Source organism: Gallinula chloropus (genome assembly GCF_964237585.1).
Source record: "Gallinula chloropus genome assembly, chromosome: 3".
Classification (NCBI taxonomy): Eukaryota; Metazoa; Chordata; class Aves; order Gruiformes; family Rallidae; genus Gallinula; species Gallinula chloropus.
In genome coordinates this window covers 106,442,494-106,464,843 of record NC_140087.1, presented here as the reverse complement: position 1 = coordinate 106,464,843, position 22,350 = coordinate 106,442,494, and the positions used below count along the sequence as shown (strand labels likewise).

Sequence of the window (22,350 nt, the reverse complement as noted above, 5' to 3'; positions counted from 1 at the left end):
TATCAAGGGTCTGTAATCAGTATATGCAATCACATAAAACGGTAAAAAAGGTGTTTTCAACTGATACTAAAAATCAGTAATATTCTACAACTGACAGAGGTCAGTTAATCCAAGCTCAAAAAACACTGATTTAAGGCAATACCATCACCCACAGAGAAATAACTGGAACATTATACACATATTAAGTGTCCAACATCTTATTGATTTCCTCACTTAACAAGCCCTTTCTACTCCATCACTAAGAGGAAGGCCTCATTAACTAAACTTTTAAGATACTATTAGATACCTGCTAATTATCTAAGACAGAATTACAAAACTGGTAGCCAGCAGTGTTAATGATAAGTGCAAAAGGTTTCCCATTGGGATCTGGAAACCCGTATCAGTGTTTGCACAGAGCTGAGCTTAGGCTAACAAGTCACACCAGCTTCCACCTCCTGTGCTTCCACAGTGCCTCCCCCTGTGCCTCTGCCTCCAAAGGAGTGCCAGGCTTGGGAGACTCAAGCTGGCTTCTTGCATAGTCCATTCCAGAGCCAGATTTGCTGGGAAAAGCATTTAAGAAACATCATCAAAGTATCAATATTAACCAGCTAATTTGTCAATTTAATACATGTATACAATATCCTGGAAAATTAAAACTGTCTTCAGTTAATAAACTAGCTGTTAGAGTCACTTGTTAAAATCAATGTACACACAAAGCCAGCAGTCAGCACGGCTTCATTATTAACTGTTTTGAACAACACATTCCCTAAATCACAGGCAGCCAGCCTACTGTCTCCTGCATCAGAGCAGCACACGCTGGAAAGCGATGCTTCACAGTACCTGTGACACTGGAAACACACAGGTTCTTTCTGCGGCCTGCACATTTCCACATGCCACCTCTACAAAGTCTTAGTTCGTTACAAGCTGTTCTTGCCCAGCCTTTTATAAAAAAGGTGCTGAGCACTGACTTCTCTATTACACAATTTAGAGCCAGCCTTTTATCAAAGGATCACATTTAACCTGAAAAACCAGGCACGCCGTGCTAAAGGACCTGAGTATTTCCAAACAAAAGAAGGCTAACTCTGAAAAAAAGATTTCCATTTTGAAACTGTGAGAATTTGTTTGCTCCTCTTGAAAAAGCCCACAGAAATTTAAAAATCAGTAGTCATTTCAACACATGCTTTAGGACAGCAGCACAAACAGGCAGCAAGTGCTGATATTTTGCCAAGTGCTAGACAGATCAATACTGTTGAGAACAGCTATAGCCAGTGCAACCTCTCATCCCCTGCCTTGTAAACTTCACTTAGATCTCCAAGACACAGACATATTCTTTATCATCATTATCCTAAAAGATTATTTTTGCCCCTAAGCTGGCAGACAGAGTCCAATACCCAAAATACACAGATCCACAAAGATTTAACATACTGATTGAGTTTGTTTAAAAATCAGACAGTAGAGTATCAGAGCACGGGCATAAAAATACCAGACACAGATTAAGAAAAAAAAAGAATCCACCATATTAAAGTTTCTAAATCCATACCACTCTCCTAACATAATGGGTTTCAAGACAAAACTTCCTGAGGTGAACACTTAAAAGACCTTGAGATATATACATTAAAAATGTTGTGCCATCAATCATCAAAACATGAAACTTAAGAACAAAAACTTTTTGCATGTTTTTTCTGAGAAACAATGATATTTTTGCAACCATGCAGCTTCAGAAATCAACGCTTAGAGAAAGACCAATTCTTATGAGACTTGCAATAAAAATGTCTCAATCTAGTAAAATTCCTTTTGTTCTAAATGCTTACACTAACTTTTGATTTTTGTGGTAATCGATTAGTAAGCAGCTCTATCTAACAACTAAAGTGATTTGCTATTATAAATATTCTTCAAGAAAAAGTTGCCTTTGATACAAAATCGTTGATCTTAAGACTATCTATCAAGTTAATAAGGTATAATTAAATCCAGGCATTAAAGTGCAAGCTTGCAGGGAAGAAAATTACCTCAGGAACAAAACAGTAATTCCTTCTGTGCAGATTATTTTGAATTCAACTGCTTGCTTTAGTGGTTTGGGGAACTGGCAAAACAGGAAGATCTTGAAAAGGGTGTTTAAACACCTAACCTGGGTTTTGTTCACTTAAGACATGTTAATAATCCATTGCTAGTGGCAGTTCTTTTGTAAGAAGGGACACTAACTACTGACAAGATTCTTTTTGCTGAAGAGGCTCTTTTTAAAATACATGTTTTACTGCAAAACAGATCAACCAAACACTGATGTAACAGGTAGACTGAGCAAATTAATCTGCACCAAAAGCAAGATTCCAACCCCTGGCAGGAGTTAGTTCAGAGAAGCTGCTAGAGGAATCAAGCTACACAGGCGCTTCTCGTTTCATTGTGCGTATACGGCTGGGATGTGGAATGTGCTCTCACTGTGTTCAGACCTGTCCCACATTTCCCTCTGGTGTGAAACAGGAGGGAAAAGTCTCTCTCCCCAGCGCTGGCAGCCACCCTCCGCGGTAGGGAGGGCTCTCGCTATCAGGTTCAACCACACGTTTCGAGTATTTTTTTAAGAAACAAAACAGCTCTCGGCGAGACAAAAGCGGCTCACTCGAAGTATCCGCAGCCCGGGGGAGGGGGAGACAAAAAAAAAAAAGAAGAAAGAAGAGAAAAAAAAGAGGGGTCTCAGGCTCCCGCGCACCGCGGGGAGGGTGATCCGGCCCCGCTGCGGGGGCGGCGAGTTCTCGCCTCCCCGGGAAGGGCAGGCATCGCCTCACAACCTTCGAGAAGCGGTTCCTGAGGGAAAGCTACCTTAAAGCATATGCCCGAGGCGGGCGGCTGAGGTGTGGGGAAAGACGGTGTTTAAATTTCTCTGTGCGGGGGACTGGGAAGAAGATTATATCCCACCTGTGCCGGGAGGGAGACAGGCACATACACATGCTCGGGAAAAGATACTCCAGCCTCCTGCACCGCCGGGGCTGCCACAGCCCAAGCCCCACACGGCTGCCACAGCCCAAGCCCCACACGGCTGCAGGCGGGAAGGAGGTGCGGCGCGGCCGAGGCTGTTCAGGTGCCGCTGCTAAGGAAGGGCCAGCGCCGGGAGGCTGGAGAGTTAAGTCTCCCTCCAGGTAGGAGGGCGGACGGGCGGAACCGACCGACTCGGGGCTCCTCGGGCGAAGAGAAACGAGGGCTCGGGCTCCCCTACCGCCTGGCTGAGAGAAGCGGGAGTAGGGGGCGGCCAGCGCCCCCCTGCCTCGCCGTGCGCTGAAGAGCGGGGAGGCGGGCGGAACGCGAGCCCCACGGGCCTGGGGGCAGCAGCGCCTCAGCCCTTCCCCCCTCTCCTTTTCTTTCCCCTCTCCACGCCGCCGAGCCCCATTTCCTGCCAGCGGCAGCCGAGGGCGCTCCTCGGGACTGGGCAGGGAGAGGGAGCGGCAGGAGCCAACGCCGGTAGCGCCTTGTTCTCTGCTGCTGCTGCCGCCGCGGCGGGCAGCCAGGCCAGAGGGGGGCTGCGCAGCCCGCTCCCCGCCCCACCGCACCTCCCCTCCCGGGGCTCACCTCTTCGATGGCCGCCACTGTGTTCCTGCACTGGGCCATCCGGGTGGTGAAGTTGGAGGCGGTAGGTGACTTGTAATCCTCATTGGTCTCGGACACGAATTCCGACACGGAGATCTGGTCCGGCATGGCGGGGCGGGGATGAGTGGGGCGAGGGGAGGGGAGGGGAGAGGGGAGGGGGGGGGAAGCAGGCGGCTCCGGAGGGAGAGGAGGGCCCGGGGGGGGCTCTCCCTCACATCGCTCAGCAACCGGCGGCAGCAGCGCCCTCCTCGCGGCCCCGCCGTCTGGAGCGGTGTTGTTCCTCCGTCGCCACACAAGGAAATTCCCCGCACCCACACTCCTCCTCCCCGCGCGGTCACGCAGCACCGGGGGCCAGGCACACGCCCAGCGGCGAGCGGGGGGGAGGTGGCGGCGGCGGGAGCTGCCTCCACACCCCGCCCTCCCTCTCGCTTTCTCCCTCGCTCACACACACAGAGGGCGGAGACGGGCCGAGGCGCGGCCGCATGACCCCCCCCCCTTTCGATCTCCGCACGCCCGGAGGAGACCTGCTGCCACGCACTCGCCCCCCGGCGCCCGCCCTGGGAAGATGGCGGCTCCCTCCCGAGCCCCGCCGGGGAGGGAGAAGCGGGCAGAGCGGGGTGAGGGAGGGGGTCTAACGGCAAGCACCGGCTGGGTGATTGCAGGAACAGGCAGGACAAATCCAGCCGTGTTATTAAGATCGTGTGTAACAATAACAAAACCCAAGGGCAGGAGAAGGTGAGGTGCGATGCCTACCTGATGCAAGGAGGGGCGGGTGGAACCTCACAGGACCGGTCTGCGCTCTGTTGGCTCCTTGGCTGCCCGAAGGTGGCAGGGACAGTCTCTTCTCTCACAGTTCATAATCTGTATTTCAGCGCTTTAATCTGATTTACAAGTTCGCTGCCTAGTTCTGAGGGAGAAACAAGTTGAGAAATACCGTTGTTCCCAAGAGGTCCATATGAAAATACTTTTAGGCTAAGTAACGTTTACATCTAAATTCTTAGAAAGCTTTTGCTGTACTCGAAGAGGAAGTATTGTTAGGCGGAGAGGCTTTGTTCTTTAACGTAAAGCTACAAGGATTAACGGAGGCAGAAAGTGCCACAACTCAGCCCCAGCAGCGACAGACGCAGCAGAAGGGAGGTTGGCATGGTGTCACCTGCCTGGCACCGTGCTTGAGTTGGGAGTATGGGGATGCGATCCACGGCAGTGGTTTCTCTTGGCTTCCAAGCCCTTAGCACTTCCAGCCTGTTAGTGCAGAAAGCTTTGGAAGTCTGTATTTTGGCCCAGAAACTCTCCTGTGGCTCTTTCACTCTCCACTGGTGATACAGTTATTAGCTTTCTATAAGTGATTCTTTATTGCTGTGATTTAAAACTCTCCTGGGAATTCAGATGAGTAAGCAGGTACTCTTTTACTGCAGCTTGTGGAATGTCCTAATATATAGCCACAGGCCTACCCGGTTGTTACTGCCCTTTGCAATCCTTGTTACTGTATACAAAGTTCTCCTTTGTCATAAATGATTACATTTGTTAACCATTTTCATTTTACAGGTTGTAGCAAAGCAGATGAACAGTGACTATTTGCGTGTTCTTTCCTTATTCTAATTTGTACTAGGTTTTCCATTCTAATTGTTACTTATTTTCTCTTATAAAAATTGCCACCATCATTTAGCTCTTATTTTTTGTGTCCGTATAATTTCATGTTATAAACCCCTCTTCTCCTTAAGATTTCGTGTTTCGATAACAGGGCATATGCAGGTATAAATTGTCCTGGTGCTAATGCGTTAAACTTCTGGGCCATGTTTTTATGTCACACAATGAGTTACTCTATTTGTGACCAGATTGAGTATGAATATTCCTTCTTGCTAAAAATGTGTGATGCTATTTCTTCATTTCTCTGTCAGCTGATGTTGATACCTTGAGAGCAATACTTGCCACACTATTACCCAAGGTAGCATTCTTTAACTATCTATCATATCTTTCAATGTGGCATATTTGTTCAGAAATTTTGAAGGGGGTGAAAAATTCAGCATCTGAAAGACAAAGAATAATAGAGTTTCACCTTTTGCAACAGCTCCTGATTCTATCAGGTCTTGTCTGAATCTGCAGCATATAGGTGTAGTATCTAGTGTTTCCATCTTCAGTTTGATCCTGCACTATATAAAATTAACATACAATGAACCTTTAAATTCTATAGACCATATTTACACGTCAGGTTAGGTTAGTTGATAGCAGTGATACCTTCTGATCTTTAACAATAGGCTAAAAAAAATCCCATCCCAATGAAACTGCTGGACCTTTTTTCTTGATACGCTGCACAACTCATTCAGATCTCCTTTTTCTGAAGCTAAAGGCTTGTGCTTGGGAGAACCTTCTAGAAGACATCTAGTCTTGATATAAAGACTCAGCAGGCTGGCGAATCCACTGCTTCTGATAGTGATTTATGACAATGGCTAGTCACCATTACTATGTCTTCCAGCCATTCCTTGTTATTACAATTTTTTTTCAGTAAGTTAAGGAGTTACTCAGTACTCAGGCTTTCCTCCCTGTGAGCATTCTTGTACACTGTAATGAAATAATTTCTCCGTTTTGTTTCTCAATAAATGAAGCTGATCAGCTCCCCTCTTTGAAGAGGGAGAGCTAATTTGAATTGCTTTGCATTGGCCGCAAACCAAGATTGACTACACAGATGGTGACTGTGGGTCAACTGACATGTGGCAACTCGTTACTCTGCAGTAACACTTTTATTAGTGTGTGCGAGTCCTGTGTCTCTCACTGAAAGGATATTTTCTCATCCCTTCCATCACTTTTATAGTTCTAACACCTCAATAAATTATTATCCTGGCTCTCTACTCCCTCACTGTTACGTTGAAGAGTGTCACTAGACTTTCTGTTCCCAGTATCATACTAGCTTATCTACCTGTCTGCTCTGGCCTCTAGGTATTTATGAGCAACACTTAATTTCAGCATCCAGCCCCATTCCTTGAATCTGTGAATAAGTGTTTCAGTGGGATGACTTGCTAATAGGACAGCTATGAACAAGGTTTGCTTATGTGGGATCTGGTACTACTATTTTGTCTCTAGGTTTTTCCTGCTTGCTAGCTTTGGACACTTCTCCCTCCCTTCCTTGATCCCTTCCATTAATACTAGATAAAATGTCACTGTCTTCCTTTACCCAGCCACGCAGTTAAAGGTCTTCCATTAAAGAAATAAATAACAAACACATTGTCCAAAGATCCAAGCTCTACACATTACTGAAAAGCTTACAGTCTTGTGGATACGTGCAGACTACAACACTAGAAAGTGGTGTGAAATGCCATGGTTTAGGTCTCTCTCCCTTGCAGATGATATGAAAATCAGGGTACTTGCTTTGTACAAACATTTCTTCCTACACTGAATTTAAACCAGCATTAATGGTTTCATCAGTCAGTGTTGTTAAAAACATGTCAGACCTTCAAAATCATAAGATAGATTTAAAAATAATTAATTTTCCCCTCTTTTTTTGAGCCTTTAGAAATCTTATATGTATGTCAAAATATTTATTTGCATCACTGCCAATAAGCAAGAGCCCAAACCAAGGACCAGGTGCTACACAAACACGGAACAATGAGGCAGCCTCTGGAGATCTGAGCGTCTAAAATTAGCTAATGGAAAGGCAATTGAGTGAATATAAGGAAGTGCTGGGCCGTTATTGGTCTGTATGACATTCTGTGATCTTTGCACACTGTTGCCCAAATGTTTCTTAAGACATTTTAAGTAGGGTTTTCAAGAAGGATTATGAGATAGATTGGGAAGTTTATGGGGGAATTATTACAAAAATGAGGGTCACCATAAGAAAAAGTGTGCATGTGACAGGACATGCTAAAGGAGTTGTGAGAATAGCAGGGAGAGAACATGACGAGCTGGTTAGTGTATTTGATGATCCCTCAAGCAGCTGCCTGGGATGGGACTCAGAATGTGTGAGGAATTTTTTTTCCGCAGCAGTCATGTCATTATTGCCCTTCACTGACTAGCTCAATAACAGATTGTTTCATAGTATTTGCTGTCAATATTTTTCCACATATTTTCTTTCTTTCATAACTTCAGGCCGTTTGAGGTATTTTTTTTTCTTAGCCATCTTTGTACATACTCAGTATTTACAAGGATTCTGAGGTGTATTTGTTGATTCTATTAACAGTTATTTGAGGGAACACAATAAGAAGGTGGCTCATTGAAAATCTCATTACCCTCATCGTGTATCTTTGAACTTAAAAATAAGTATGCAAATAAAAGTAGTTTGTCAGCTGCTGATTACTGGATGACAATTTTCAGGCAGGTAGATGTTTAACTCAGAAATTTATGAAGTGTGGATAAGTAAAATACTGTGTGCTAAGCCTTGTTACTGGATTTTGCTGTTTCATCCCAAGTCTTAGGATATTTTTCTTAGAATATGAATCCCTGGGGTTCACTGTTCAGATAAGAACTTTAAAAACAGATTTTACTTAAAAAAATTAGTTCCTACAGCTTTGGATAAAAGCTTCTCATGATTTCTAAAGGTACAAAGCCTGAAAAGAGCAGATATGGGGTTATTTTTAAATCTCTCCTATGATTTTGGAGGTCTAACCCATGTTTTAATGATACTGATTACACGGTGTAGCAGCTTTGGAATAGCAAGTGTGCTGTTTAAGAATGATCTCATGGCATTATTCTGTTGAAGATAATTCCTATTTGAAAATATACTTGCTGTTATATATATATTTCTCGAGATTTATCTCTACAAATAAGTTCTACAAATTAAAAAAAAAAAAGGTTAGATCAGAAAAGTGTATTTTTAAGGTCCTTTTTCATTTGCAAGTGCCTACTTAGGAACATCTGTTACAAGCACATGCTTTTCCTACCCTTACTATATAATCATGTGCCCTTGCGTTGCTCTAACATGCCTGTGGAGAATTTACAAAGATCTGTTTTCTGTAGTGTCAGTAGAAACACTACCTGCAACTGAATAGTAGCATGTAGATAAAGGCAAGAAAGAAAACACAGAGAAGAATGTTGGTATTTTCCCTCAAAACTTCCTAAAGGTATTATTTTAACCAGTACCAAGGGAATATGCTATTTAAAGGGTGAAACTGGACAAGACTGAGTCTGTAGACCTTTCAGTGTAATGGGAATTCTGCTTCCTGAGCTTTGGCAGAACACCACTATTTTTAAAATTTGAAAATGCTACCTTGTGGTGACAGTAGGTGTATGCCCTGGGTGAATGTGTGTATTTCTGTGTGCTGTAAAACAATGTTTGCACTTCAGTGGGTCGGACTGGATACCACTGCACAGCTCTCTCAGGGTGCCTGCAAGTGCTGCCCCTCTCATGGCACCTCAGGCTGGACTGTGTTGTGTGGATCAAGCTGCAGGCCCCAGGGCCATCTCTAGAACACGTATCCCATGGGAAGCCCTGAGGAATACTGACAACTGAAGAGTTACCTTGCTACAGTCTCAGAAAGATGGTTGTTACATTTGTGTTGTACAAATGGTGTTTGCCCTGGGTGGCCTGCTACTTCACCCATAACTGCCATAACGTTTCAGGTAACATCAGCAGAAGAAGTGGAAGCTCAGTCTTGTTAGTACCTAGGCAATCATAAACACCACTGCAATTCTCAAGAACAAGCACATCATGGACGGTCACTTCTCACGCTGCCCTGAACACATCCTTCCTGCCTGCAGCTCAGCTGTGCCTGAAGAAGATGACACCATGGAGGTAGACTGACTTTCTGTAGACATGCCTTTTTGATCTTGCTGTGGTCCTACAGCTCTATGTCACCAATGAAAAACATCAAGATCAGCAATCTTTGGGCCACTCTTTGCACCAGACCATATTCAGTACACTGCACTCTGTTGTATCAGCTCCCTGGTGTATAACTTGTGATAAGGTGATTTCTTTCCTGAGAAATTACAGGATTACAGTTTGGTCCCAGAACCAGCAAAGTTTCAGGTGACAAGACTGAACACAGAAAACAACTGAATTGTGCTTAGGAGTGAAGAGACTTTAGTTCCTGTGGGCACGAAATGAATAGGCAACAAGAATGTTCTTGGATTCAAGAATTTTTAGAAAGAGGGGGAAAAAAAAAGCCTGCATTGTTGTCAAATACAAAGCACTTTTATTTCTCTCATAAATTTGCTGTCAAAGAGTGACTCCTGAAAGTCAGTTCAGAAAAACAACAGTGCTCCTTTGCCCCACTGGAATTTGGAAACTAGAAAGCAATCTCTCTTCAAAAAGACAACTTAGAATACTATGAAACCCCAAGAAATTAAATGTAATTTCATCTGGCTAGGGCATGAGTAGGACAGAGAAAGAAAGAGGGCATGAGTAGGACAGGGGAAGGGACATCAAAAATAAAGGAACTAAGACTGAAGTTCACCTGCCTTTAACAGGGAAAATAAGCATATAATGCAATGAAGTATGGCTTAAAAAAAAAAAGTAGAAATTTACCGAAGCACATAACTATTTTGTCTCCCAGAGTCAGGCTTCTAATCAAGAGTGAAACATATCTGACCATGCACTTCATAAATGTCCATTAAATAAAATATACTGACCTCTAAGAGAATACATGCAGAAACTGTATTAAGTCTTCCAGCCTGCGGTCTTCTATTGTCTTATGCTCAAGTCCTCACCCATTCAAACTTATGCCAGATGACCTGCCTTGAGTGGGAATAATTGGCAGTGATGAACTAACTGCCTTGGATGCCTTTCAGGGGCCATGCTTAGCTGCATTGTTTGCTAGCCTGCAGGTGATGATCTGGAATTCATGGAAAGTGGTAGGAAATTTAGTTTACTCTGTGGGCCAGCTGCTTGGTGATGGGGAGCATGGCAGGCTCTAGGCAGTGCAGAAAGGACCTCCATTCAGAGGTCATGGTTCTGCTCTTGAATACTGCTTGAGCACAGTCCTGTTCTGCAGGTGCCCCTGACACTTGTACTGAGCTAGTTGGGCATTTCATACCTACAAAGACTGATACACAGAGATTGGTTCTTCATCCTTTCACTCTTGGCATCATGTTTAAGAGCCTATTTTAGTATGTGGATCTCTCCCAAACTCTCAGGCTCATCCTAAATACGTTGACTAACACTATGGCTGGCACCTCATTTTGCTAAATCTAGGTGCTTCAGTCATGGTTTGAATTTAGTCTTTTGTGGGTTTTAAGCACACAGTTATATCTCCTGTGCTGTCATCTAAACAATTACACAGTCTGCTCTCATTGCACTTACCATAGCGCTGCAGTCTTAACTTTACTTGCATTTACCTATTTATGCACAACCTATTACTAAATCATGACCCTCCAACACTAGCAGCTATCCTTTTTAAAATGCAGTCCCAAGGATGAAATTGCTGCCAGGCACTTTCAGAATTCGTGGGAGGGTCTGGCAATGTTCCTGCAAGTTGCAGGACAATGGGTGCAAGGACTATACTTGGATAATGCTGTTCAGTGTTAAGTTAGACTTGATATGATGATGGGAATGTCTTACAGTACAATTATAATGTTTTGAAGTACATAATAAAATTATGTGGGAAATAGTAAACAGCTGAAAAAGCAGAACAATAAGGATTTAGATCATGTCTGAGATCATGTCTGTTTCAAGAACAGCAGAGGCACTTAGGCAGTAGAAAGATGCACATGTCAGAAATGAATAGATTAGACCTGGACCTGAAGGCTTATAGACTTCAGAGAGAAAACAGAACGAACCAAAACTAAATCAATACAGCAAGATGTATATTAATTTTCCAGTCTCCCTTATTACTTATTAAACACAGTTTAAAGAAACAAAATAATTTCATTAAACTGGGAGGATTGGGATAACTGACTATGACTCTTTGAAGATAACATTTATAATGGTAGTAAGAAATCCACTACAGGCAAAACATCTCAGCTTTGAACTTTATCAATGCAATCATTATTTTGCCACTAAAGAAATGGCCAAAAGCATCAAATGTTTATTTATGAGGCATTTATTTTGGATAGAAAATTAAAACATAAGCATGAATTGTAAATAAAAACATTTGTTATTAATGAAAATAACAAGAAAAAAAACAGAGAAAAATACAGATTTGTCTGAAGTGCTGAATTATGTGCAGTGCTAATGTTCGGTAAGTAACAGGCAATCTGAATAAGGGTTACAGGGTCTTCAATATGGACAAGAAAAACAAGAGTGTCATAACAAAGACCCTCTTTCATCGGTGTTATCAGCAGCTGATCTCTACCAAGCTTTGTAGGATTAGTGGCAGACAGTGACGAACTTCAGTAGAAATGTCCAGACTCATGGATGCCACAAAGTTCAGTGATTTTGCATCAGCCTTTTTTGTGTTTGAGCAGAGTTGCACTAACTCTCTTCAGGTATCTGCCAGTCTTTCTTTTGGTGTCACTGTCTAATGACTAAAAGGTAGTGAAAAGGTAATGAGTACACAGTTCTCAGTGGCAAAAAGAGTGTATCACCGGAACCCAAAGGAAAAAGAGAAAACAATTCGTTGTTAAAGTCTAGATAGGAAGAAAAAGGGATACAAGTACACTGTGCCTTAAAATAACAACTAAAAAAAAAAAAAAAAGAGATTACTGCCTAAAAAAAAAGTTAACATATTCCATCAAGAAAGTACTGGCAGTTAGAATTCAAGGAGATGTAATACCCTGTGCTGTAAGTAATAAACTTTTTATGCCTTTGCACAAAAAGCTATGAGCATATTATTGGTGAAGAGAAACAAATCACATGCCAGCGTGTTGCTTGGAATATAGTTGCTAGTCAGTATATCATATTAAAAATAATAATTTCTTAAATCCTTCATGTATGTTAACATTGACATTAAAATTTACAGTACTCCATAAAGGAAAAAAATACTAACAACTGGCTTGCCATTAAGAATTCAAATGCAGTAGTGCTTGTATGCAGTGCAGTTGCTTTCTGTGATGCATGTAAGGAGCCTAAGGCAGCCCCTTAATTCCTCTGCATTAGCATCCCAAGTAGTGGTGCATGAAGGAAATCTGGCTCCACAGAACTAGACTGTCTGTCCATATGGGTCAGTGTAAGCTGAGCACGAGAATTTGCCCCGTACTTGCCGTGTGCATGAATTGTGTGTCATGGAAAGTATCTCCACCGGATTGAGAGCTGATGCAATCCACTCCCTCCTGGGACCAACGCGGGGGGGCTGCCCAGGAGATTTCAGGCTCTCTGAGCTCAGCTTATTAATTGACTGTTAGCTTTTCCTAGCCTGAATTTAAAAATCTGAGTAGTATTTTTATTAAATTTAACGGCTCCAAATCTTTCTTGCTTTGTTATCCATGCAACCAATCTCACTCATCTGAATTAGATTATCTTAATGAATTAAGATTTGATAATTTTTTTTCTGTTTGGTTTATTTAGGTTTAGGTCAACAGCATCTATAAATAATGTAATACAGTCTGAAGCTCATCTCAGGAAAAGAGCTGCCAGAGTTTCCGCAGTTGTGAATGAAGTGTGTGGTTTCTGAACACCTCTGAAAAGTGAGGCTGCTCTGGCGCAAACTGCAGGCAATCTAGTTTGACATTTATGTCTTTTAAAAATCTAATTTTGTCCTGTAAGAGAAAAATAGATTCTGCAAAAACATGTATTGAGTTCCAGTATATGCTTCAGAGCACATACACCATTTTAAAAGCAGCTTGGAATTTTTCTGAAGCATTTTTTAAGTGTTGGAAAACTTTTTGAGTAAATACTACATTGTTTCACCTCTAACCAATTGAAAAGAATTAGTGCAGTAATTTGAAAGCAATTTATGAGTCAATCAAGAGATTCGCTCTGACATTCCAAGGAAGTCACATGATTTCCATTCACATATTTTCATTATCTTTGCACCAACAGACAACACAGCACTTTATTTCCAAAGCTGTTGTCTTATGATAACTCGTAAGAGAGCCATTACGGTGCACAGTTGGTTTTGGCTGATGGTAGAGATTATTTGCTTTATGATCCCTGTGCTTTTTGGGGAAAAAAAATAAAATGGGAGGAAGTTCTTTAATGCAGGATGTCTGATTATTTGATCACAGTGGTCTGTGGTCCTTCTGGCTTGAGTGGCTCTCTTTGCTTTTCCACGTGCACAACTGCAAAACCAGAACAGGGTAGGCATACTCTACCAATGAATACTCTTCATTTCCTGCACTTAATCAAAAAACCAGTCTAGATATTGGCAGTTCCTTTTAAAAAATAATGGAGAGACACCATTTTCCTCAAGTAGGAAAAGGAGAAACGTAGCTGCAAACAGCTTTAATGTACTAAATAAAAATGAAAATGAAGATGAAAATACTTAGCCCATACTTATAAACCAGTTATACACGACAGTTTATGGAAACACAGAAAGAGGAGTTAATGTTCACATACATATATAATGAAATTTAAAGTGCACGTATGTTAAATATGTATCATACTGATGGATTCTTTATAAATGCACAAGAGAGAGATTTATTATTTATATAGCTCCAGGACTGTACTAGGTTCCTTTCAGTAAAAAGCAGGATGATGTGTTTCCTTCCTCAAAGAATATAAAAGTCCACTTAAGCAAATAAATTGGATTCTGTACCTTTAAACTTGAAACAAGCTATTTTATGGGGATGGGATAGTGTGCAAAATGAAATGTAGCCGTAACTGTTACAGTTTGTGACATATTGTGTATGGCTCAAGCTGTTATATCTATTCCTATATGCATTCAATTAGAGAACCCATCTTCAATGATGTATTCTAGCACACTCCTGGGAACTAATCCAATGTCTTTAGCTATCTGTTTTACACGAAGCCAATTATTGTAATATCTCTAATGTCTAAGTGGTATTGTCGTGAGTGCCATTTTAGCATGATCCAAAGTATTTATTTCTATGAGGTTATCTATCTACTCTTCAAATTTATTATGCTTTCAAAAATATCCACAGAGTCACATTATCATTTTTGTACCCCACAGCCAAATGTTCAAGCAAAATTTAATATGAGATAAATAATCAGCTGACTAAACTCGGTGCTCTCCGTTTCTATTTACATAAAATGACCTCTTACTGGTGCTTAACATCTCTCTATCCTCATTCCAAGTTCCCTGTGACAGCCTATGTGCATTATTTGCTATAATCCTCTGGTTTTCCCTGGTGCTGCGTTATGCTAGCTCAGCTTTGCTATAGACTGCAGTCACTGTCTGGAAAACTCTGGGAACGAGAGTGAAAGCCGTGTTACAGGAGTGTGCAGAATGGTTCTGTGTCATGTTACCACAAATTATCATTGTTTTACAGCAATAATAAAATGCACCCATAAGCACTGAGTTCTCAGCTGTGCCACTATTTGACCATGTGTCTGAGCTAGTGCCTTTCTCCTTTGTACAATTTTGCCTTTCCACAAGTGCAGTGGGGATAATTATCTCGTCCAAAAGAGTGTTTAGGCTATGTGCATTAACATAATGTTTGTTTGCTTCAAAACAGTATGTCATTTTCATAAATTATTATTAGCAGGTTCTGACTTCCTATTTGCATGAAAAGTGCTGGTTTAGTGAAGACTCCAAACAACAGTGAGGTAGCTAAGCCTCCGTATCGTCACTGTTGCCATTGTCATGGTTTCTGACTGGTAGCTCACTTTTCCTAGTTGACATTGTGTAACAGGTGCTGTGTGGGCTCTTCAGTGACCTAATACAGCAGTCCTCTAATGGCCTCATTTTATAACAAAACTTCCATTTATGCCAAGAAGTTATAAAACCTATTATCAGAGCCAGTGGAGAACTTTGATTTGGTGATGCTTTGGACTCACTTTACACATGGAAAATAGCTAGAATGTAATGGAGTGGCAAAACACAGCACTTGTGTCTGAAGCACAGGAATGGGAGGTATGCAGTGATTCAGTGGCAAGGTGCGGTGACATGACCTGTGTTTTCATTTGAGTGAATTTACTTTAAGTCTCATGAGGAACTTACCAACAAAGGTTTAAAGAAAGACCATGTGTTAGGGTCTGTCTGGTTAAGGAGGCCCCAGGGTGATTTAAAGCTTTTCAGATGAGACATCTACATACAGCAAAGTCCATTGTTTCAGAGGAGCAAAACAGGGAGGAGCAGTAAAACTGCACTGATGGACAGATGTCTGCATGAGTAGTAGCATATGAAAGGCAGACAATAACAAGACTGAGTATCTGGCTGGAAACTCATCTTCTCATCTGCTCTTGTCACCTGCTAGCCAACACGTTGGATGACACAGTCATCCTAGTGTAAAATCTCTCAGTGCACTTTTATATTCAGTCTGAGAAAAGGAAAGAAAAATTCTGCCCAGTGAATACAAAGAAATCTTCAGTCTTTTGAATGGGCAGGACACATCAATATTTTTAAGATCTCAAAAATCCCGAGATCTTCTCTCTTCTTTCTGGGGAATATTCTGTTGGAAAACCATGCAGGTAACCTTTCTTCCACGAGGACTGGAAGCCTGTTGAGTGTGCAGAGTGGAAATCAGCCTGGAGCTCAATTAGACTTACTGACTCAGTATTGATGGGAAATACACTTCTGCTGGCTCCTTCTGTTACATATTTATCAAAAATGCTATTACATTAAGAGTAATTTGAGTATTCTATATGCAGTGTGTAATATAAATAATAAATTCTTTGATGTTCACTTCATGCTGGGTTGTGTGAGTACAACAGAGCTGAGCTGTAACTGCATTTGCTTTCATTTTCCTCATTTCTGTGAGTTAGATTCTTCATCGCTAGCCTGCACTAACAACTTCTTTAATTCAGCTTCCTCAGGCTGATGGGAATGGTGATTTTCAGCTAAAACTGTAGAAAACATGCATTGGAATAAACATGAGACAATGGTAGATTTTAACAGAAAGGAAATGATTATTTATTGAGTGTTGCTGGTAGGGCTAAAATAGTATAAATAAACAGTGAAGAGGACAAAGACCAAGGGAAGTACAGTCTACAACGCTAGCTGAAACATATTTGAAACCTCTGCAAAATTCAGATTAAAAAATGAAAGGATTGCTTTATGATATTCTTCTCCAGTTGGCCCAAAGTCTTGTAATAAGTAGAAAATGAGGATTTATCAGCACATTCAGCACGGGCAAGTGTGTTGGTATGTATAGAGCATTTTAGGATTCCTCTACTTTAAGAAGTTACTAAACATTTTAATGGAACAAGAGCAGCTGAAACAACAGCAGACCCCACCTAAAAGAAGGCATGTATCAGCAGAGGAATTTGTTGGGTATTGCTATGTTCTTTTTTGCTTGTCTTTATAAACGGAGGCAGAAACATCACTCAGATAAATAAATATGGAGTGGGGCACACCCACAGAAGTCCAGTACTGTGACCTGAGAAAATGCTGACAAAGAAAGAGAGGGTTTAAATCAGGTTTTGGATGTAAGAGTTTTGGGGGTGGGAACTGTAGAATTACATACCAGTATTTTGATATATCTTGTATTTAGAGAAAGAGAACCTGTGGGTAAATGAAGGAAAAAAACCCACAGTCATTGCCCCAACATCAGCTTCCCTCTCTCCCTGGAAGGACCCACCTAGAACCCAAAAACCTGACTAACCTTTTGGGTCAAAAGGCAGTGAGAGTGTGTGTTTGGAAGCAGGGAATAGGAAATACTAGTAGGAATCAGATTAAACCCCCAGTGTGCCAGGATGTCTGTTCTCCCAGGAGAACATTTTACCACCACAAAATCTGGAACCAGATGATCGTAACTCATGTTCTATATTGTCATTCAGCACTGGAGCATAAGCACCAAACGACATTTCAGCTTGTCCGTTTGGGAGGCAAACCAGACTGCTTCTGGGCTTCCTCCTCCTTGTAGCACTGTGTGAGCACTCCCAGGCAGCTGAAAGAGATTCAGGTATGTGTGCACACCAGTAAAAGGTCCAAATAGCTGCTAAACCACCAGCAAAAAGAGGAGAAGCTTAACAAACTGAACATTTCCACAGAGGGATTTAAGTGAGGACTCAGGGATTGTTGAAGCAGTTCCTATGCTGACAATCTATTTCACTGCTGTCATTACTTTGCATGGTCAAATCAGATCCTGGAGGTAGTTCAGTAAAATGGGTTTGATTGACAGGATAATTACTGGAACCATTCTGATGCTGTATTAAAGGCAGGAGGTGCCTCCAGAAGCATTTCCCAGAGAGCGCTTGTTAGTGCAACATACTGAAGGACTTCAGCTGGATGAAGACCTTCATGTGCTTTAGTAGTATTAAGTCCACATAATAGCGATCCAATAGCATATTCTGTTTATACAAATACATGCTGTAAAAATCCTGCTTTTTTGCAAATATGAGTAAAATAATTAAACATTATAATAAAGGTAATTACAGGAGAAGGTGAGGAACAACTTGAAGGCTGAAGGGGCCTGGCAGTGGTAGTGCAGCTTGCAGAGTTGTCTGGGCCTCAGACTTGTGAGCAAGGATCCTTTCAGTTGAATAAGAGGGGACCCTTGATTGCAGCAATATTCTTAACTAAATCCTTGTAATCCTGTTCCATATCTAATGAATCTCTTTATTGATTTGTCTGCTATAGGATGCAGGTGCAATGATGCGTAAGAATTATAAAATCATTAAAAAAGTAGTCAGAGGTGGCACAGCCCACCAATCCAACAATTCACCCCAAGGTTGTGCCACCACGTTCTTTACAGGGCCTGCTCTGGGCAGCTCCTGAGAGTGTGGGAGACTAATCAATGCAAACCATCATTTCACTGCTCTACTCACTGTTAGAAGTGTTGGAGAGTAAGGCCTTACTTACTCCTTCCTCCAGAGAATAAATAGCCCTTGTTCTTCTGATCTTCCTGTACGTTTCTACAGCTCCAGTTGCTCTTACTGGTCCTTGAAGGGTTCTGTCCAGGCAATCGTGTCTTCTGTGCTTCTGGTGAAGTGAGAGCAGGTGATGGAGAGGTAGTGCCAGCGGCCAAGAGACCGCTGCATTGTCTGCCACACAGATCTGCAGATTCCTCCATGCCGGTCACCCTCAGCGTTTGTGCCCTAAACACGGCAGTTGGTGTCTTTCCCCAGCAGAATAAGATCCCCTCTAGTGCCAAGAAATACCTTCTGCTGAGGAACAGCAGATCGCAAGTGTCACTAGATGGGATGGATGTGGCAGGACACATGGTGCAACACGCAAAGCCTGGGATTTAAACTCTTGCTGTTGGCCATACACCCTCTGCCTTTCAAATCAGCAATTGTCTTTGTGTAGCTGGGCCCTTCGTTACATTTTAACAAGTTCTGTTACTCTTTAACAGGTTTGGGCTATGACTGCACTTTTGCCAAGCTGGCGATAACAATTCTGGGGGCTGTTAAGAGTGTTGGGAATAATCAATGAAAGAACAGCCTCTGGGATACAGGCTGTGCCAGCCCTGCGCCCGGCCTGGCGTGGGCTGTGGGGCTGGGATGCGACGCCGGGCAGGCACCATTCACCAAAAGACAGGGAGCAAGATTTGCAGGAAAGGATTGTTTATTGCTGGCACATGCGCCTGATTCCACAGCACAGCAAGCGGTGGCCCCGGACTCTGCGTAACACCCTCAGTCAGGGCACTCTGCACAGTTTGCCCCTCCCATTTGTCCCGGGTGAGTGAGCAAGCTGTGGCAGGCACAGGTGGTGACCATGGCTCCATTTGGGCTTCTCTCCTCTGCCTTCTGCCATCTGCTCCTCTTTGCTGCTGCAAACACCATGCAGGGGACAGTGGAGACACAGAATTATGTTAAGGTTAGTCTGAAATCTCATTTTCTTCCTTGTAAGGACTGTTCCTCTACCTCCAGGTGATGAAGCATGTTTTCTACAGCCAACCCCCCACCCCCATATTTGGAGCTCATCTCATAGCTATGAGAGATCTCTTTTTTTCATGGGCAAGATAGGTTCAGAGAGGAAGTCCCTTTGTCTTCATGGCCAGCATGAATTGTTCACAGAGAAGTCTTAGCTGAGCCCTCTTTCTTTTTCCTGCAGTGCTGTGGTACCTGAAGCTGATCGCATCTGGACTGCTGTGGTCCTGCTGTCCCCCCTCAGCTCCAGATGCATGTTCCTATCCCTTGTGTTGCACAAACTCAAGCAGTTATGTGGTGAGCTGGCTCTGGGAGCTGCTCTGGCCAAGACTTAATACTCCACCACTGTCTTGGTGGGGCCAGCTGTCAGCCCCCTGAGCTGCCTCAGCGTGTGGTTGCATTAGAAGCAGTGCTAGCAAAAAGAAAAGGATGGGAATGCAGTTGGGAAGTGAGAGTTGGCAGGACTACAGCAGCCCAAATTTAGTACCATTGACAGCGATACAATTGCACTGTTCCTTTCTGGATGTGCCCACCTTGATGTGAGAGATGTACTTGGAATGGGTCCCTGCTCATTGACCATTTCCATGGAGACACCCGGCCTGCTGCTGCTGCTTCCACTGCTGCTCAAGGTAGAGGTGAAAGTGGTGTGTTGCTCATGCATAACAGGTTAGAAAGGGTGATGTAAAATGTTATGTCTGCTACTGAGCTAGGTAGGTGATTGAGCAACGCACAGATCTCACTCTTATGGCTGTGGAAACATGGCCTTGATCTCACAGTTGTGGAAACACCTTGTAAGTGCACAGCTTTGCATCGCTTCCTCTGAATTCCCTCTCATACCACCTTCTGAATATTTTTCCAATATGTCAAAACCACTTTGAATTCTAACCCTGGCAGCCAGTATCCTTTCAGTCCCTCACAGTTTCACGTTGTCTGCAAATTTCATAGAAACATTCTCTAGTCCATTATCCAGGTTGCAAATAAAACTTTGAGTGAAACTGAACCTGGGCCAGGTTCCCATAGCACCAAGCTTGATAGAAAAATGCCTCTTGAATTCCTCAATTTTGACAGTGTTCCATTAATAATTACTCTTAGCATCTTTTTATCCAATTAGGGTTTCTACTTAGCTTCCATTAGTTTCAACTAAATGCCTTCTAAAGTTTGTCCCTCCCAACTGCATCCCAGTAATTATACTACTGTATCAATGGGTTTTCACATACCAATATTGCAGGCACTTTCAGGGACAGTTTAATCGACCTCTGGAGGCAATTCATTCCTACACTTAAGGCCACTTGAACACATAGTGTCTAATCATCCCACAATGGTGGAGAATTAATGCGGTGATTTCACAACAAGATGAGGATAAACAAGTTGCTTGCCACTGGACTGCATTTTCTGTTGGTGTTTGCAGGGCCTGGAAGTCAGCATCTTCCCCTGCCTTTCTTTTGTGCCTGTGAATGGAAAAGATCTGCTGGGTTTTTTCACTGAAAAGCAAAAAAAACCAAAAAGCAAAGTCTTGTTCCACATTATTGGTGACTGTTCCCCCTGGTTTTGCAGCCAGCAAGGCTGCTTTGCTTGTGCTTTTCTTTGTGGAAGTGTAACATGTACGGGGTATGCCACAGAATCATTCTGTGATTCGACGATGCTATCCCCATGGCAATAAGGCTCACACACTGTTTAGAGCAACAGGTCTTTGCACACATTGATAGGTGGCTGGGGCTGCAAACCCCAAAGTCAGCCTTTACACCTCCATGCTATGGTTACAGCATCTTCAGTGTTGGTCTTAAAAAATGTATGTTTGTTCTTTTATCTCACTGCTTTACAGTACCCCACTTGCTGCATGTGTTGTCACTAAAGCCAAGGAGATGGCAGGTGATCCTTGCCACTCCCTGTTCAGCCATTCCTTTCAGTGGTCATCTGAAAGCCAAGGGAAACAGGTGCGTGGCAATGGAACTACAGAAATAATGTCAATTAATAATAGCTAAAGAAAGAAAGAAGGCTGCTCAATCTTTCCTTCCACAATTTTCAGCAGAGAGCTTAACTGAAAGCTTAACACCCGTACAGTTCAGTTCCATACATAAACCAGTTTCCACCTCCAATTTTGCCCAGAGGCCAAGGCTTGCAGTCTGGCTGCAACAGTTCATGTCTGGAGGCCGCTTTGGGTTTGCTTAGTGAGAAGGTATTATTTGAAGTGGGTACACATGTGCTGCCAACCTTGAAGACATGAAATCTCCTTTACACATGAGCAGACAATCATCTAACGGAGTATAAAATACTTAATTAGCTTATCACAATCACTTTAAGGTGAGTGAGGAAATGTTTTCTGCCACTGCAGAGCATTTGTGTGGTGATACGAGCTCGCTGTGGTGATGGAAGTCAGCTCAGAGATGTTATTTTCTCTCCTATTACACAACACAGGAATTGTAGATGCCGCCGTATTTTTTCCATTGTAACCGAATCGCTTTGCTGGTTGTGATAAAGAAGTCTCTGTAGTAAGTTGGATAGAATTAGGTCACAGCAACATGCAGTCAGTCTCTGAGTCTGCCAGATATTTCAGTTTTGACCTTTACTGTCCACAGTACTGGAGTTAATTATGACTAGGGAGTACTTACCATTTTTAGTCTTCACAGAAATCTGTTAGCCAAACTGCTCACTAATGATAACGTACTGTCTGGTGGGAGCTTCTTGTGTTTTCTTTTTAAAACTGTGTGGCATGTGATGAAGACCTTCAGAACTGCATTCCATTTGGATGTTAAATCTGGAAATCACTTAGCACAATGGTATGTGTTGTATGGCATAGGGGACAGGAATTCCCTTTGCTCTGCACCTTCCTATATTGCTATAAATTAAAGGTATATATGATTTCACTCTGATATTTACTATTTTATATTCACATGCAGGGAAGTGATGAAAACATATTCAGGCAGAAAGACATTTAAGACTGTGTCTTCCCCGATGGTTGGCCAAAAATCTGTGGTGCATGGTACTGCACATCTAATTGTGACTTGGTGTTTTTGGAATCTGCTGGAGAACTTCCAGAAAGGTCTTGATCCTGTCCCACTACT

The 22,350-nt window shown here is 42.6% G+C and overlaps 1 protein-coding gene across 1 annotated transcript in view; it reads right to left on the bottom strand.

Annotated features, from left to right (window-relative positions):
• ASAP2 (ArfGAP with SH3 domain, ankyrin repeat and PH domain 2) overlaps positions 1-3,660 on the bottom strand; it is a gene marked incomplete at both ends in the record, with an annotated part of 88,120 nt that extends 84,460 nt beyond the window's left edge. The window contains one exon of the mRNA XM_084261171.1: positions 3,535-3,660. Coding sequence (XP_084117297.1) covers positions 3,535-3,660 — 126 coding nt within the window. The remainder of the gene's footprint in view (positions 1-3,534) is intronic.
• Between the last annotated feature and the right edge of the window lie 18,690 nt (positions 3,661-22,350).